The sequence below is a fragment of the Rhizophagus irregularis genome, chromosome 25 (genome assembly GCF_026210795.1).
Source record: "Rhizophagus irregularis chromosome 25, complete sequence".
NCBI classification, from domain to species: domain Eukaryota; kingdom Fungi; phylum Glomeromycota; class Glomeromycetes; order Glomerales; family Glomeraceae; genus Rhizophagus; species Rhizophagus irregularis.
Genome location: NC_089453.1, coordinates 1,827,289 through 1,846,355, shown reverse-complemented (window position 1 = coordinate 1,846,355; position 19,067 = coordinate 1,827,289). Strand labels below are relative to the sequence as shown.

The 19,067-nt window shown below is 26.2% G+C and overlaps 1 protein-coding gene across 1 annotated transcript; it reads left to right on the top strand.

The window, feature by feature from the left end:
* Positions 1–13,999: 13,999 nt before the first annotated feature.
* On the top strand, positions 14,000–16,594 carry OCT59_016879 (uncharacterized protein; the record flags this gene model as incomplete). The annotated part of the gene is made up of 9 exons (XM_025322576.2): positions 14,000–14,042; positions 14,122–14,335; positions 14,422–14,455; positions 14,536–14,671; positions 14,747–15,395; positions 15,471–15,549; positions 15,623–15,948; positions 16,036–16,381; positions 16,457–16,594. 9 exons carry the CDS (start codon positions 14,000–14,002, stop codon positions 16,592–16,594), a joined length of 1,965 nt encoding a protein of 654 aa, XP_025165937.1.
* Positions 16,595–19,067: the final 2,473 nt, after the last annotated feature.

Below are 19,067 nucleotides of genomic sequence, written 5' to 3'. Positions count from 1 at the left end.
GGAATTATTGATAAAAAGAGATGATTTAAACATGAATGAAATTGAAGTTTGGGAAGGTTTGTTGAAATGGTGTTTTGCTCAACAAAATTTAGATAATGATCCAACAAAATCATGGACCAAAGATGATATTACAAAGATTGAGAGATCATTACATAGATTTATTCCATCAATTAGATTTTATTATATTAAACCCACAGATTTCTTTTATAAAGTTTATAATTATAAGGATATTTTACCACGAGATTTGATTCATGATCTTTTGGAATTTCACATTGTTCCTGGCGTAATGCCTAAAGCTAATACAGCACCATCAAGAAAATCAAATTTAAAAATTAAACTTGATTCAACCATAATTCAATCAAACCACATTCCCCTTTTTGCTTCATGGATTGATAGAAAAGATTCTTCACATTATAATAACAAAAATATTCCATATGATTTCAAATTATTATATCATTCAGGTCGAGATGGATTTGATGCTGCATCATTTAATAGAAATTGTGATAATAAAGGAGCTACCATTTTTGTAGCAAAAATTCAAGGTTCAACACAATTAATTGGAGGGTATAATCCACTTGATTGGAATGGGAATGTTTGGAAAACTACTAGTGATAGTTTTCTATTTAATTTTACAGATGGAGAAAATATTTCTACTGCAAAATTAGGTTATGTTAAAACTCCGGAATACGCTGTTTATTGTTCTAATGTCCGTGGTCCACAAATGGGTGGTGGTCTTATCTGTTATGGTAATAACAATTGGAAAAACTTCGGAAATTACTATCCTAATATAGGTATTCCAAATACTTCAAATACCCTTAGTTTTACAGTAGAGAATTATGAAGTATTTCAAGTAATTAAAAGATAGAAAATTTATGTATTTACTTTGGGACGTTGAGATTCAAAAATTAATATAAATAAAATAAATTATTTATTTGTAAGTACAGATTATTTGTTAAATATTTGAAAATATTAAATTTGTAATTTTATTTTTTAAAATAATAAAACAATTTTAATTAGTTACTAAATTATTTATTGCTCGCCAATAATTTCCCATCGTAAATACAGTGACACATGAATAAACATCATAAAATTAATATTTAAGGCTAATTTTTATTCTAAAACGGGTTGATAAACTTTTACTCGAAAAATAAACGTTACAACTTTTTTTAACAATGTTTCGAAATTTTTGGAAGAGTTATCTAATGATTATGAAAAACTTTTTGAAACAGAAATAGGATATGATGTTATTATTTATGCAGGAGAAGAACCGAATATTAAAGAAATCCATGCTCATTCAAATATTTTATGTATTAGGTCAAAATATTTTCGTACAGCATTTTCTAATGAATGGGCTGAAAAAAAAGATGGAAAATTTATTTTAAAAAACCAAATATTTCTCCTCATTTATTTGACATCATTCTTAGGTAATATATAATATTTACGCAGTATTAAATTTTTTTTATGTTAAAATTATTAAAAATTTTTTATAATTATTCTATTATGTTTAGGTTTATTTATTGTGGAAATATTGAATTGAAAAATTTACAAGGACCAGAAGTATTGAAATTATTAATAGCTGTAGACGAACTTAATACTGAATTCAACAATTAATTTCTCATACTCAAGAATATTTAATTAAACATCAAACTGAATTTTTACATCAAAATCCAACCGGTATTCTTGAAACCGTCTATAAACATGAAACATTTACGGATTTATGGGATTTTTGCCTTGAGAAGATTTGTGAAGAACCTGAAATTTTATTTAATTCTGACAAATTTGTTAACTTAAAAGCTCCTTTATTGGAATTATTTCTAAAAAGAGATGATTTAAACATGGATGAAATTGAAGTTTGGGAAAGTTTTTTGAACTGGTGTTTTGTTCAACAAAATTTAGATAATGATCCAATAAAATGGACTAAAGATGATATTACAAAGATTAAAAGATCATTACATAAATTTATTTCATTAATTAGATTTTATGATATTAAACCTACAGATTTCTTTTATAATGTTTATAATTATAAGGATGTTCTGCCACAAGGTTTGATTCATGATCTTTTGGAATTTCACATTGTTTCTGATGTAAAGCCTAAAACTAATATAGAACTATCAAGAAAACCAAATTTAAATTTTAAACTTGATTCAACCATAATTCAATCAAACCACATTCCCCTTTTTGCTTCATGGATTGATAGAAAAGATTCTTCACATTATAACAACAAAAGGATTCCATATGATTTCAAATTATTATATCATTCAGGTCGAGATGGATTTGATGCTGCATCATTTCATAGAAATTGTGATAATAAAGGACCTACCATTTTTGTAGCAAAAGTTCAAGATTCAACACAATTAATTGGAGGATATAATCCACTTGATTGGAATGGGAATTGTGGCTGGAAAACTACTAGAGATAGTTTTCTATTTAATTTTACAAATGAAAAAAATACTTCTACCGCAAAATTAGGTTATGTCAAAATACCAGAAAATGCTATCTATTGTTCTAATGACCGTGGTTCACAAATGGGTGGTTTTGTCTGTTATGGTGATAACGATTGGGAGAATTATGATGATATTGCAGAATACTATCCTGTTATAGGTATTCCAAATAGTAATTTTACAGTAGAGAATTATGAAGTATTTCAAGTAATTAAAAAATAAAAGATTTATGTATTTACTTTGGGACGTTAAGATTCAAAAATGAATATAAATAAAATTAATTATTTGAAGATTTATAAGTGCAGATTATTTGTTAAATATTTGAAAATAAATTTTGTAATCTTATTTTTTAAACAATTTTGATTAGTTACTAAACTATTTATCGTTCCCCAATAATTTCTCGTCATAAATGCAGTGACACATGAGTGATCATCATTTGAAATTTAATATTTAAGGCTAATTTTTATTCTAAAACGGGTTGATAAACTTTACTCAAAAAATAAACGTTACAACTTTTTTAACAATGTCTTCAAAATTTTTGGAAGAGTTATCTAATGATTATGAAAAACTTTTTGAAACAGAAATAAGATATGATGTTATTATTTATGCAGGAGAAGAACCGAATATTAAAGAAATCCATGCTCATTCAAATATTTTATGTATTAGGTCAAAATATTTTCGTACAGCATTTTCTAATGAATGGGCTGAAAAAAAAGATGGAAAATTTATTTTAAAAAAACCAAATATTTCGTCTCATTTATTTGACATCATTCTTAGGTATTTACGCAGTATTAAATTTTTTTTTTTTGTTTAAAATTATTAAAATTTTTTTATAATTATTCTATTATGTTTAGGTTTATTTATTGTGGAAATATTGAATTAAAAAATTTACAAGGACCAGATGTATTGAAATTACTAATAGCTGTAGACGAACTTAATATTCACCAATTAATTTCTCATATTCAAGAATATTTAATTAAACATCAAACTGTATTTTTACATCAAAATCCAGCTGGTATTCTTGAAACCATCTATCAACATGAGACATTTACGGATTTATGGGATTTTTGCCTTGAGAAGATTTGTGAAGAACCTGAAATTTTATTTAATTCTAATAAATTTGTTAACTTAAAAGCTCCTTTATTGGAATTATTGCTAAAAAGAGATGATTTAAACATGGATGAAATTGAAGTTTGGGAAGGTTTATTGAAATGGTGTTTTGCTCAACAAAATTTAGATAATGAACCAACAAAATGGACCAAAGATGATATTACAAAGATTGAGAGATCATTACATAGATTTATTCCATTAATTAGATTTTATGATATTAAACCCACAGATTTCTTTTATAAAGTTTATAATTATAAGGATGTTCTGCCACAAGATTTGATTCATGATCTTTTGGAATTCTATATTGTTCCTGACATAAAACCTAAAACTAATGTAGCCCCATCAAGAAAACCAAATTTAAAAATTAAACTTGATTCAACCATAATTCAATCAAACCACATTCCCCTTTTTGCTTCATGGATTGATAAAAAAGAATCTTCACATTATGATAACAAAAATATTCCATATGATTTCAAATTATTATATCATTCAGGTCGAGATGGATTTGATGCTGCATCATTTCATAGAAATTGTGATAATAAAGGACCTACCATTTTTGTAGCAAAAGTTCAAGGTTCAACACAATTAATTGGAGGATATAATCCACTTGATTGGAATGGGAATGATGTTTGGAAGACCACTTCAGGTAGTTTTCTATTTAATTTTGCAGACGGAAAAAATATTTCTACTGCAAATTTAGGTTATGTTAAAAATCCAAGTGTTGCTGTTTATTGTTCTAATAACCGTGGTCCACAAATGGGTAATTTTTTATGTTGGGGTAATAACAATTGGGAGAATCATGATATTGCTGCAGATTACTATCCTAATATAGGTATTCCAAATACTTCAAATACTCCTAGTAATTTTGCAGTAGAGAATTATGAAGTATTTCAAGTGATTAAAAAATAAAAAATTTATGTATTTACTTTGGAACGTTAAGATTCAAAAAATGAATATAAACAAAATAAATTATTTGAAGATTTATAAGTACAGATTATTTGTTAAATATTTGAAAATATTAAATTTGTAATTTTATTTTTTAAAATAAAATTTTAATTAGTTACTAACGTTCGCAGTGACACATGAGTGATCATCATGTGAAATTTTAATATTTGGCTAATTTTTATTTTGAAACGGGTTAACAAACTTTACTCATAAAAATAAACGTTACAACTTTTTTAACAATGTCTTCAAAATTTTTGGAAGAGTTATCTAATGATTATGAAAAACTTTTTGAAACAGAAATAGGATATGATGTTATTATTTATGCAGGAGAAGAACCGAATATTAAAGAAATCCATGCTCATTCAAATATTTTATGTATTAGGTCAAAATATTTTCGTACAGCATTTTCTAATGAATGGGCTGAAAAAAAAGATGGAAAATTTATTTTAAAAAAACCAAATATTTCGCCTCATTTATTTGACATCATTCTTAGGTAATGTATAATATTTACGCAGTATTAAATTTTTTTTTTTTTGTTTAAAATTATTAAAAATTTTTTATAATTATTCTATTATGTTTAGGTTTATTTATTGCGGAAATATTGAATTGAAAAATTTACAAGGACTAGATGTATTGAAATTATTAATAGCTGTAGACGAACTTAATATTCATCAATTAATTTCTCATATTCAAGAATATTTAATTAAACATCAAACTGAATTTTTACATCAAAATCCAACAGGTATTCTTGAAACCGTCTATAAACATGAAACATTTACGGATTTATGGGATTTTTGCCTTGAGAAGATTTGTGAAGAACCTGAAATTTTATTTAATTCTGACAAATTTGTTAACTTAAAAGCTCCTTTATTGGAATTATTACTAAAAAGAGATGATTTAAACATGGATGAAATTGAAGTTTGGGAAGGTTTATTGAAATGGTGTTTTGCTCAACAAAATATAGATAATGATCCAACAAAATGGACCAAAGATGGCATTACAAAGATTGAGAGATCATTACATAGATTTATTCCATTAATTAGATTTTATGATATTAAACCCACAGATTTCTTTTATAAAGTTTATAATTATAAGGATGTTCTGCCACAAGGTTTGATTCATGATCTTTTGGAATTTCACATTGTTCCTGATGTAAAGCCTAAAACTAATATAGAACCATCTAGAAAACCAAATTTAAATTTTAAACTTGATTCAACCATAATTCAATCAAACCACATTCCCCTTTTTGCTTCATGGATTGATAGAAAAGATTCTTCACATTACAATAACAAAAATGTTCCTCATGATTTCAAATTATTATATCATTCAGGTCGAGATGGATTTGATGCTGCATCATTTCATAGAAATTGTGATAATAAAGGAGCTACCATTTTTGTAGCAAAAATTCAAGGTTCAACACAATTAATTGGAGGATATAATCCACTTGATTGGAATGGGAATTGTGATTGGAAAGCTACTAAAGATAGTTTTCAATTTAATTTTACAGATGGAAAAAATACTTCTACTGCAAAATTAGGTTATGTTAAAAAACCAGGACACGCTATTTGTTGTTATTATGATCAAGGTCCACAAATGGGTGGTTTTCTCTGTTATGGTAATAACAATTGGGAGAATGATGATGTTAATGCAGAATATTATCCTGATATAGGTATTCCAAATATTTCAAATACTCCTAGTTTTACAGTAGAGAATTATGAAGTGTTTCAAGTAATTAAAAAATAGAAAATTTATGTATTTACTTTAGGACGTTAAGATTCAAAAATGAATATAAATAAAATAAATTTATTTAATTATTTGAAGATTTATAAGTACAGATTATTTGTTAAATATTTGAATATATTAGATTCTGTAATTGTATTTTTTAAATAATAAAACAATTTTAATTGCCAATAATTTCTCGTCGTAAATGCAGTGACACATGAGTGATCATCATTTGAAATTTTAATATTTAAGGCTAATTTTTATTCTAAAACGGGTTGATAAACTTTACTCAAAAAATAAACGTTAAACTTTTTTTAACAATGTCTTCAAAATTTTTGGAAGAGTTATCTAATGATTATGAAAAACTTTTTGAAACAGAAATAGGATATGATGTTATTATTTATGCAGGAGAAGAACCGAATATTAAAGAAATCCATGCTCATTCAAATATTTTATGTATTAGGTCAAAATATTTTCGTACAGCATTTTCTAATGAATGGGCTGAAAAAAAAGATGGAAAATTTATTTTAAAAAAACCAAATATTTCGCCTCATTTATTTGACATCATTCTTAGGTAATGTATAATATTTACGCAGTATTAAATTTTTTTTTTTTTGTTTAAAATTATTAAAAATTTTTTATAATTATTCTATTATGTTTAGGTTTATTTATTGTGGAAATATTGAATTGAAAAATTTACAAGGACCAGATGTATTGAAATTATTAATAGCTGTAGACGAACTTAATATTCAACAATTAATTTCTCATATTCAAGAATATTTAATTAAACATCAAACTGAATTTTTACATCAAAATCCAACAGGTATTCTTGAAACCGTCTATCAACATGAGACATTTACGGATTTATGGGATTTTTGCCTTGAGAAGATTTGTGAAGAACCTGAAATTTTATTTAATTCTGACAAATTTGTTAACTTAAAAGCTCCTTTATTGGAATTATTGCTAAAAAGAGATGATTTAAACATGGATGAAATTGAAGTTTGGGAAGGTTTATTGAAATGGTGTTTTGTTCAACAAAATTTAGATAATGATCCAACAAAATGGACCAAAGATGATATTACAAAGATTGAGAGATCATTACATAGATTTATTCCATTAATTAGATTTTATGATATTAAACCCACAGATTTCTTTTATAAAGTTTATAATTATAAGGATGTTTTACCACAAGGTTTGATTCAGGATCTTTTGGAATTCCATATTGTTCCTGATGTAAAGCCTAAAACTAATGTAGCATTATCAAGAAATTTAAAAATTAAACTTGGTTCAACCATAATTAAATCAAACCACATTCCCCTTTTTGCTTCATGGATTGATAGAAAAGATTCTTCACATTACAATAACAAAAAGATTCCATATGATTTCAAATTATTATATCATTCAGGTCGGGATGGATTTAATGCTGCATCATTTCATAGAAATTGTGATAATAAAGGAGCTACAATTTTTGTAGCAAAAATTCAAGGTTCAACACAATTAATTGGAGGGTATAATCCACTTGATTGGAATGGGAATGTTTGGAAAAATACTTCAGATAGTTTTCTATTTAATTTTGCAGACGGAAAAAATATTTCTACTGCAAATTTAGGTTATGTTAAAAATCCAAGGGTTGCTGTTTATTGTTCTAATAACAAAGGTCCACATATGGGTGATTTTTAGTGCTCCGCACGAGCCAGTCCAGCTCGAGCCAGCTCGCGAGCCAGGTATATCGAGCCGAGCTGAGCCGCGGCTCGTAAAAATTTGGCTCGGCTCATTTGAGCCGAGCTTTGATACAGCTCATTCGAGCTAGCTCGCGAGTTATGAGCTGGCTCGCGAGCTCCAGAACTTTTTTCTTTATTATTGCCGGCGTCACGTGATTTTTAATTTTGGCCGGAATTAAGTGATCGACATGGAAATTTCCTTTTTTGGAATCCTGTGCAACGCATTTCCCCATTTTTGATAAGAAATAAAATTGCCTTTTTTGGATTGTGTAACGTTACTCATGTGTTCAAAAAAGGAAATTTCCATGTCGATTACTTAATTCCGGCCAAAATTAAAAAAATCACGAGAAATATGCAGAATTTGATAAAAGCTCGGCTCGGCTCGAGCCAAGCCACCTTAAAACTCGGCTCGGCTCGGCTCGAGGTTGGCTTGACACGATCCAAGCTCGAAAATTCTAATCGAGCCGAGCCGGCTCGAATTTTGGCTCGGCTCGGCTCGAGCCGGCTCGTGCGGAGCTTTAGTGATTTTCTCTGTTGGGGTAATAACAATTGGAGAAACTCTGATGTTGCTGGAAATTACTATCCTGATATAGGTATTCCAAGTACGTCTAATTTTACAGTAGAGAATTATGAAGTATTTCAAGTAATTAAAAAATAGCCAGAGTATGCATGATACCGAGTATATTTATTATGAGAGATTTAAATGAAGAGAAAATTTAACAGAAAATTCAATTTTTTTTTTTTAATAATTCTCTTTATTAACACCGAGCACGTTTTTAAAAGCAAACGCTTGATTTATTATCATAATAAAATTTTTGTTATATCTATTCTAATCTAAGAATTTGAGACTAAATTAATAAATTTAACTGCCTAATCTAATGATCTAAACTAAATACAGTAATTCGTCAATTCCACGTCTACATCCTTAAAGACTGGTGCTCGATGTTCCTTTCTTCTTTTTTCTTATTCTCTCCTTTTTATCCGAAATATCCTTTTTCTGATTTATCCACGGATTATTCGTTAGTTCGTTTGTGCCTATTTTTACGTCTACTGTTTCTTCTTTTTTTTTCCGGTAAACGCGAAGAACAAACCGAATTAACGTTATGAAATTCTTCGAATTCTTCTTCGACGGTAATTTATTTCCTAGTTGCGTATTATCATCCCATAAATCTTTAATATCCACTACTTGTTCCGGAAATATGTAATCCTTAATAGTCGTCGCCTCGTCGGTTCACCTTTTGGTATTTCTTCGAACAAAAGATTTTGTCTACATTTATTTACCGTAAAAGATTTATTTTATTAGAAAAGTTGATGCTAAATTAACCAGAACTTGGATTGAGTAGAATAAAAATACAGTACAATAATTGTTAAAATTTTTAAACTAATATTCATGAAACTTGCAAATTTTAAAAGAAGGTCTTTCAATTCATCGAGACTTTATCGTTGAACCAAATGTTAAAACCAGTTATTGTTCTTTAAAGAAATACTCAACGTTAATAAATTTCTTTTCTTATTAGAAATAACAATCTGATTATTTTGAACGTGTAATTTGTTTATATTTTATTGTTAATTTCTTAATAGTTATCGGTTCTATTGCATTTCTATCTTTATCACTGACGGATCATTATCGTAATAATCTATTATTTAAGTTGGATTTTTTTTGATGTGTAGTAGGTGTACAGTAGCATTCGTAATGTCCATCATAATTCCAGCAGAGGCACGATCAAGGAAAGAACTTTTTACGCCTTTCGTTCATAAAACTTCTATTCATGTACCAAACACTACCATTGTCTCATAATTATTATTATACATTATCGATTCAATTTGATAAGAAAAGAGCGAGATTGAGGTATTAAAAATATTAAAACATTAAAAATGAGTTCAAATTAAAAAATAAATAATATACTTTATAGTATAACTGAAACCGAGTTTAAAAATTGTCACTTTGACTTCAAACAAATTTTCTCAAAATAATATGACAGATTCACAAAAAAATATGTATTTTTTTTCTTTTTTTTAGTATTTGGACTATTTGCGCTTCGCTATGGAGTACTATGAAAAATCACGTGATCGTCTTCCAATAAAATCGCAGATTTTAGTTTTATTTTTGCTCGAGTTTCAAATTTCAACAGCAGGTCCTATAAATAATTTATATAATGCAAAAAAAAAAAGAAAAAATTATAACAATAAAATCTGTTACGCGCATATGCGACTTTTCTTAGTAGATTAGTAAAGATAATAAAAACATATACTTGTATATTAACGATGATTTGCCGATTAACTTTGTTGATTTTCCTTAAGAAAAAAAAAAAATTTTTAAATTATTTCAATTATTTCAACCTTACCTATTGGGTTCAAATAAGATCACGATTTTCGGTAAAACCGGATTTTTGATTTTATCGGATATTAAATTATGCAATTCAAAAATTTTTTTATTTCAAATTATATCACATTCGTAAAATTATTAACCTCTAAGCTAAGTATAGTAGGTAGGTAAAATTAGAGTTGATGAATTCTCACAAAATGAATTTCATGATATAATGGGAGAATATTCCGGATCTATTTCCATAACAAACTGATCCGGATTATCCCCTGAATAAATCAATAAATTAACAAAATAGGTCGCTTCATGCTTTAATTAGTAAAGTATAGATTGCCCATCATTTCCATATTTCTCTTTCAAATAAAAAAAAAAAATAGATTTTATTATTTCGTAAGGTCTTTATTGTTAGGATCCTCTTTGATGATTTTTTTACAGTATAAACTAAAATTTTTGAACTCATCCGTTAATTTGAATATATTCTGACAAAAATTTCGAAAATCGTCACAAACTCCAAATCAATAATATTACGAATTCATGTGATGATCACGTGCTAATATCCTAATTTCATATCTCAAAAATCAGACGATATTATAATGCATTATACCATTATTACCCGATTTACAGGGTTTTAATTAAAAGGTATAGAATTTTCATTTTTGGGTTATTTTACGATAAATGTTATAAACTTTGTCATTCCGTAGCACAATTTGTTTAGATCTCGTTTTACATAAAATAAGAACTGAATTTCAAATTTAAAGCAAAAATAGGAACATTATGAACACATTTTCACATTAAAGGAAATTTAAGTAACGTATGATAATTTTTTATAAAGTCATTTAGTGTAAGAAAATTTCAAACATTTTTTTTGTGTAAATAATAATAATAAAATATAATAATATTATCGAAAAAGAAATTTTATTTCTTACAAAAATAAATAATAAATAAAAATGTAAATAAAGCGTAAAAAGCGTATAAGGTCAACATAATAACTGGATTATTTTAATGGTTAGATCATATTTTGACAGTTTTCAACTACTCAATACGTGAATACGATGACATCATAAGATCACGAAATAATTTTCAGTATTATTCAATATATATTCCCACATTCCCACAGATTTTCTTTTAAGGTTTATCACTTTTTGTTTGTTTAAAAAAGTTGAAGAAGATCTATTTATTATTGTTAATATATTCTTTTCGAGAAAACTTGTTTTCTTTCCTGATTTTTTTTTTTTCGCGTATATAATTTAAATAATATATTTTAATATAATATTATAATTATATAGTATAATAATATAATATATCTGATATACCTTAATAATATAAATCAAATCAGATAATACAATCTTTCATTTAAAATTTAAAACCTTAATAAACTCGAGTGAATTCCTGTTTAAAATCCTGCTTCTGTGTTTTTATTAAAAAGAACACGCATAACAATTATCACGCTAGCATAAACTCCGAATCCTTGGAACTATATTAATGCATTTCTTTATATTATTATCGAAAATAATCGAATTAACTGCGTTTATATTATTAATTTTCCTATCTCTGATAAAAAATTATCAATGTCAGTGTCACAATCGCCATTGTTTTCGTCCAAATAAGGTTTAGCGGATAATTTCAAAGATCACATGTCTCTAAATGGCGCAGGTACCATAAAGTTTTAAACAAACAGGATTTTTTTTTTAACCCGTTTATTATAAAAACATTATCGGAAATTTTTATTATTAATCGACATTTTTTTTTTGTATATTTTCCTTGAAACGTAGAATAAAATTATCTCTTTGCAAGCGCAGAAAACGCAGAATAAAATTACATTACTTTCTCTCTTTGATATAGGTTAAAAAAGAACAATTGCAATTATAGAAATAATATTCCTACAATCAAATTTCCAAAAATAAAAAAAAAAGACACTCAAACCTATCGCAATGATAACAGGGTATATCCGGGACTTTTGATAAGGAATTTTACATAAACACTCGGACAAATTTAGGACGATCATCCAAATTTAAATACTTGTTTGTCTGAACAACCTCACATTTATAGATTGATAATCAAATGTAAGATTCTGCATAATTGGAAACTTTAAAAATTTTGATAACATTCAAAAGTATTCATGACCATTTTTTCCTTTTTGGAACTTTTGTCACAACAAAATTTCATCAATTCTTTCTTATCATTCTAAAGAAATTTTTTTTTGTTCCAACTTTGAAAAGAAATTGATAAGATTACATAAAAAGAAAATTTGTTTATTATTGTTGTTGTTGTTGTTGTTACCAAAATCATTTTTTCAGCCATGGTATCATCTTATTTAGTACTTTTACAATGAATGTGATTGTAACCTTCTTATCTATTGCGACAAAAGGAATTTTGAAAACAAAATTCTTTAATTTTTTTTAAAGTCTTCTGTTTAAATACTTTTATTCGGATTTTTCGGTAATCTCCCTCGGAATCTCCTAATAAGTAAGTGTCCGAATTGTCGATCATATTATACTAAATATGGTTAATGCAATTTCATGTTTAAATGCATTTCACATTATTTTCATGCGATAATAAATCTGAGATAATAATTAATGAATATTTACATATTTACGAGCAAAATCCAATCAATCATTAATGATTTTTGCAAGAAATTCTCATCTTTCTTCCAGTTCGAATGAATTTGATAATCTGAATTTATTTCTGGTTCAAGATTCTGATGATTTTTTTGCGTCAAAAAAAAAAATATTTTGAACTTATCTCTTATCTCTTATCTTTAATCTCGAATAACATTTTACAAGAGTAAAAAAAGGGAGAAATTAAACCATTTTTAAACAATAAAAAAAATAGATATATGAAAAAAACCAATTGTTGATTACTGGATCGTAACTAAACCATTTTGGTCAAAAGATAAGAAGGTTAAACATGCATGTGTTACACGGGTTATTGATAGTCATAATATATCGAGACAAAATTGCTGGTGTAACCTTGATATATAAATTTAACACGTTTTTATCACTTAAGTAGTTAATGTAAATCATTCATAATAACATGATAAAAAAAAAAATTGTTCTTACTATTTAATATTGTTGATTGACTCAGTTAATCTTTCCATTGATAGAAAATTGTTCAAATTACACAAATAAATCTGCGCATAATTTCTTTAATAAGAAATTCTTTCCTAAACTTTTTTTTATATTTTCATTATAAAAAAAAAATATTCCGGTTGATTATTTAATTATTTATATAATGACTAAACCCAGTTTTTTTTTGATATTCCCCGTTATCTTAATTTATTTCTTTTTTGTTAATTTTTTATAGTTGATATTTTTATTTTATATTTATATAAAAAAAAAGTTTTGGGAAATGAATACTCAGATCAAATATCTTATGATCTTAATCAAAATAAATATGTATCGCAATTTTATATATTTTTATATTTTATTATTTTATTTTTTTTTTATGAAAGAAATCTTGATTTTAAATTACTTTTCCTCGGTTAACTTAAATATTTCAAAAAGATGAATTTATCTGATTTATCTAGATTTTTTTAAAAAAAATTAACTGTATAAATACACCACAAATTTCATCCAAAGTCGCCAGCAACCAGCTATCCATTGCAAATAAATCTAAAGAAACAAACCTTCTTATATGAAATTATAGTTTCTTTTGTTTTTATTTTCAAAGGATTTTAATATTTTTTGTAAATAATTATTTCTTTTTAAAAAAATCTTTCAAATTTTTAAATTAAAAAAATGGCCGGTCCTCCTCTTGAACAAGGAGTTGGTTGGGGAATCGGTAATTATTTTTCTATATTACTTGATATTCATTATTTAAATTCATTTTCTAAATTAATATTCAAAATCACTTTATATAGTTTTGGGATTTGGTGCATTCTTTGCGATTGTAATGTCTCTCTTAACGTTGGCTCAAAAACGTTATCTTCAAGAACATCAAACTTCTGAAATGTTTATGACAGCTCATCGTTCTGTAAAAACTGGTCTTGTAGCATCTGCTGTGGTCTCTTCTTGGACTTGGGCCGCTACACTTTTACAATCTTCATCTGTTGCATATAAATATGGTGTATCTGGGTATATAATATTATATAATTTGAATTATTATAATTATATCTTCTTTTCTTTTTTTAACGTGTAAAAAAATATTTTTTTTTTTGAAGACCTTTCTGGTATGCATCTGGTGCAACCATTCAGGTAATTATTGTGCAGATTCAAGTATTTATGTCGTATCACTAGCAACATCATCACTTAAATAATTTTTCTTCTTAATATAGGTTTTACTTTTTGCTATTCTTGCTGTCGAAGTTAAACGAAAGGCTCCAAATGCACATACTTTCCTTGAAATTGTTAATGCTCGTTATGGAAAAGCAACTCATATTATATTTTTAATTTTTGGTATGCTCACCAACGGTAAGTAATCAACATCATAAAAAATTTTTTTCTTTCTTTTTTTTTCGGGAAATTTAAATTCTTCTTTTTTTTTAGTTATTGTAACTGCTATGTTGTTACTCGGTGGTTCAGCTGTCGTGAATGCACTTACCGGTGTTAATACTATTGCTTGTTGTTTCTTACTTCCTCTTGGTGTATTGGTTTATACATTATTTGGTGGTCTAAAAGCAACATTCTTGACAGATTACGTTCATACCAGTGTCATTTATATTATCATTCTTTCATTCTTATTCACCGTTTACGCTTCATCTGATGTTATCGGATCTCCAGGAAAAATGTATGATTTGTTGCTTGATGCTTCAATAAAAAATCCCGTAGTAGATAATGAACAAGGTTCATATGTAACAATGGCATCTTTACAAGGAATAATTTTTGGTATTATCAACATTGTTGGTAATTTTGGAACCGTATTTGTGGATAATGCTTACTGGCAACGTGCTATTGCTGCTCGTCCTTCTTCTACTGTAAAGGCTTATTTAATTGGTGGTTTATCATGGTTTTCAATTCCATTTACCTTGGCTACAACTATGGGTATTGCTGGTGTCGCTCTTGTTGGTGCTGGTAAAATGGATCCTCCTACAGATCATGAGGTTTCTGCTGGTTTGGTACTTCCATTGGCTGCTACTGCTCTATTAGGTAAAGCAGGTGCTTTTGCTGTTATGGTCTTGGTTTTCATGGCTGTCACGTATGTATTATTGAATTGAAAGTTTTTTTTATAAAAAAAAAAATAAATTATTAATAAAAATTTTTTTATTTATAGATCTGCTGCTTCAGCTGAACTTATTGCTGTATCATCAATTTATACTTATGATATCTATCGTACATATATTCACTCTGGTGTAAGTATAAATAATTACATTATATCAAATTATTTTTTTTTGACATAATAATTAATTTATCAATTTCGTTTAGGCTCTTGGAAAACAAGTTATTCGTCAATCACATGCATCTGTTATTTTCTTTGGTCTATTAATGGGTGCTTTAGCTACTATACTTAATTACATTGGTGTTGATTTAGGATATATGTATTTGCTTATGGGAATTATTTCATCACCTGCCGTTATTCCTGTTGCATATACTCTCGTATGGAAAAAACAAACTGCCGTTGCAGCTGTTGCTGGTGCTTTATTAGGTCTTATTTGTGGTATCATAGCATGGCTTGTTGCTGCACAAAAATTATTTGGTGAAATTACACTTAAATCAACTGGTGATAATTATCCTATGTTGGCCGGAAATCTGTAAGATATTAATATATTTGCATATATATATATATTTTTTTTTTAGATCTTAATCTTATTTCTTAATTGTGAAATTTTCTTTTTCAGTTCATCTTTGATCATTTCAGGATTAGTAGCAACAATAGTATCATTGATTAAACCAGCAAATTTTAATTTCGATATAACACGACAAAAATTAGAGATTTTAACAGATGATGAAGTAGTTGAAAATGCCATTCATGAAGATCCAATGGAAAAAGATCCTGTTAGATTGACAAAAGCTTTCAACTTTGCTATCATTAGTTCTGTCGCATTAACGATCATATTAATTATAATTTGGCCATTACCAATGTATGGTACAAGATATGTATTCTCAAGACCATTCTTCACATTTTGGGTTGCTATTTCTATGATTTGGGCAATTATTGCTACAATTGCATGTACAATTTATCCAGTAAGTTTTTATTATTCATTTAATTTTAAAATGATTAATTTAAAGAATAATTACTAAATTAATAATTTTTTTTAGGTTGTTGAATCTCGAAGAAGTATTACTACTGTAATTGTTGGAATGATAAGAGATATTCGAGGACAAAGAATTACTCACGAAAAGAAAACTGATGGTATTGATAAAAGTCCATCAGAAATAATTGAAGATAAAGCATAAAAAGAAAAATTAAATAATTAAATAAAATAAAATAAAATAAAATAAAATAAAATGTACAAAGTATTTTATAAGATAGTAGTAATTCCTGATAACTTTATTTATAATAATGAATTTTTTTTATAATCAAACCCCCCCTTTATATTAAATTGTGAAATTGTGAAATTCTTGTATTTATATTCTATATATATATAATTTTCTTTTTTTTTCCTGTATTGAATTGTATCTATTATTTTTTTTTTACTTTTTTTTTCCTAATAAGAATAAAAAAAAATAATAATTTTTTTTTCCGAAATTTTTTTGGATATTTTTTGATTCTTTACAATTTTTTTTAAATTTTTATCATAATTTGAAAAAAATGAACGTATTAAGATAAAAGATCGTGATGAAATAACAGATCGTGATGAACTATTAAAATATTTCTCATTTGAAATATAATAATTGTAAAGAATATTTTGTTTCGTTCATCAAATTAAATCAAATAATTAAACGTTCGGAAACACGTTAAAAAATTCATCATTTCTTACCGATTGATTTTTAATTTTTTAATAAAAGATCCGGCAGAAATTGATTCAATACTTTTGTCTGAAATGAACTGAATAATATATATAATATGTATAACCCGATTAGAACAATTGGAGAGATTGGTTAAAAATAGGATATACAGTATCATAATTTATGAATCATTTGATTTTCTTTTGACAATTTAGAAAATAGAAAATACGAATATTTAATATAAATTTTTTTTTTTATAACTTAATTTTATTCTTACATATTTGATTAACAATTAACATTGATCTTTGAATTAATTAATTCCTCTTGCATTTTTTTTCAATAAAAAAAATTACTGCGCCACATGAGGCACAACAAATGTACTGATGATCGTTTTTTTTCAGCCTTACGACTTCATTTATTACCATTGACCATTGTAAAGATTATCAATAGTATAGTTTACTGATATATATTATAATAGTATAATATTGTACCATTTGTACTATCTCATTAGTCATTATCTGACATCGTATATATCGTATATAGCTTTTTAATATTCAGGGTATAATTTCCTTTAAATGTTAATTGTTTTATCGTGTGATTTATTTATTTACACTGTACCACAGGATGAATGTAACTTTATTTTTTGTTAAAAAAAAAAATATTACACATTGTACACACGTATTTTTCGTATTTTTTTTTTATTGAAAGAAGATTCTTTTTTTTATAAAAAAAATAATAATAATAATTTTTTTTCATACCATTATTAAAATTATAATTTAATTCTTTCAAATAATAAAATTTTTAATCATAAATAAGAAAAAATTATCTTTTTTTTTTCTTTTTAAAAAAAAATAATTATTAATTATTATTATTATATTATTATTCAAGGTATTAATTTTTCTATATATTTGAAAAAAAATTTTTTTGAAAATAAGGTTTCATTATTGGAACGTTATTGAAATTCCACAAAAGTAAGATTTCATTATTGAAATTATTGAAATTCCTGAAGTTCCACAAAAGTAAGACTCCTCTCGGCTCTCGGGCCGAAATTTTCATTTTTCTAAAAAAAAAAAAAATCTAAAATAAGTAAATAAGTAAATAAGTAAATAAATAAATAAATTATTCTTATCTTAAACCCTAACTAATTACACAAAAAAACACCAAAAAAAAAACTCTTTAAAAAAAAAAAAAAAGAAATTCTTAGAATTTAGTTTTCCTTTCATTAATAAAACGTTCGCCGTATTACAATAGAGTAAGGGGGGAGGGTAACACATTAACACATTGACGTGAAACCCTTTTTTAAAAATGAGATTTAACTTAATCAGTGTAAACAAAGTTGATAATTTATAAGGATTACTTTTTAAACCAATTTAACCAAAATTTATAGGAGGTAAATGATTTTTTTTTTGTAAACAAAATTAAGTTTAATTGAATTACTGAAAGAGTTCTATTTTTAATAATCATATTTTGTAAGTGAATTGATGGTAAATAAAATTTGTTAAAAATTTGAAAAAAAAAAAAGTTCTCATTTTTAAAATAAATTATATTATAAACATTAAAATTCATAATTATGGCTCATAATATAAAATCACATAAAAATCACGTAAAGGTCTTAATTATCTTACATCAGTGAGGGAAGTCTCTTAAAAATACATACATGTAAAATAACGATTTTTTCTAATTTAAAATTTTTAAAGTCTTGATCAAACAGCTAGAATATTTGCCATGGTGTTGAAATATTGACAATGATAAATTAGCAGTGACTTGGAATGAAATCTCAAGATGGCTACATTTAAAATTAATCATGATTAATAAAATTATCATATATCTATATGAATCAGTGTTTATAGAACTTAATTAATTACTAATACACCTGGAAATGAGACACTCCGAAGTTAAAAAATATAATACGGAGGACGATGAAAAAATTATTCGCAATAAGATTGACGATCGTGCCTTTCTCAAGATTACCAAACCCATG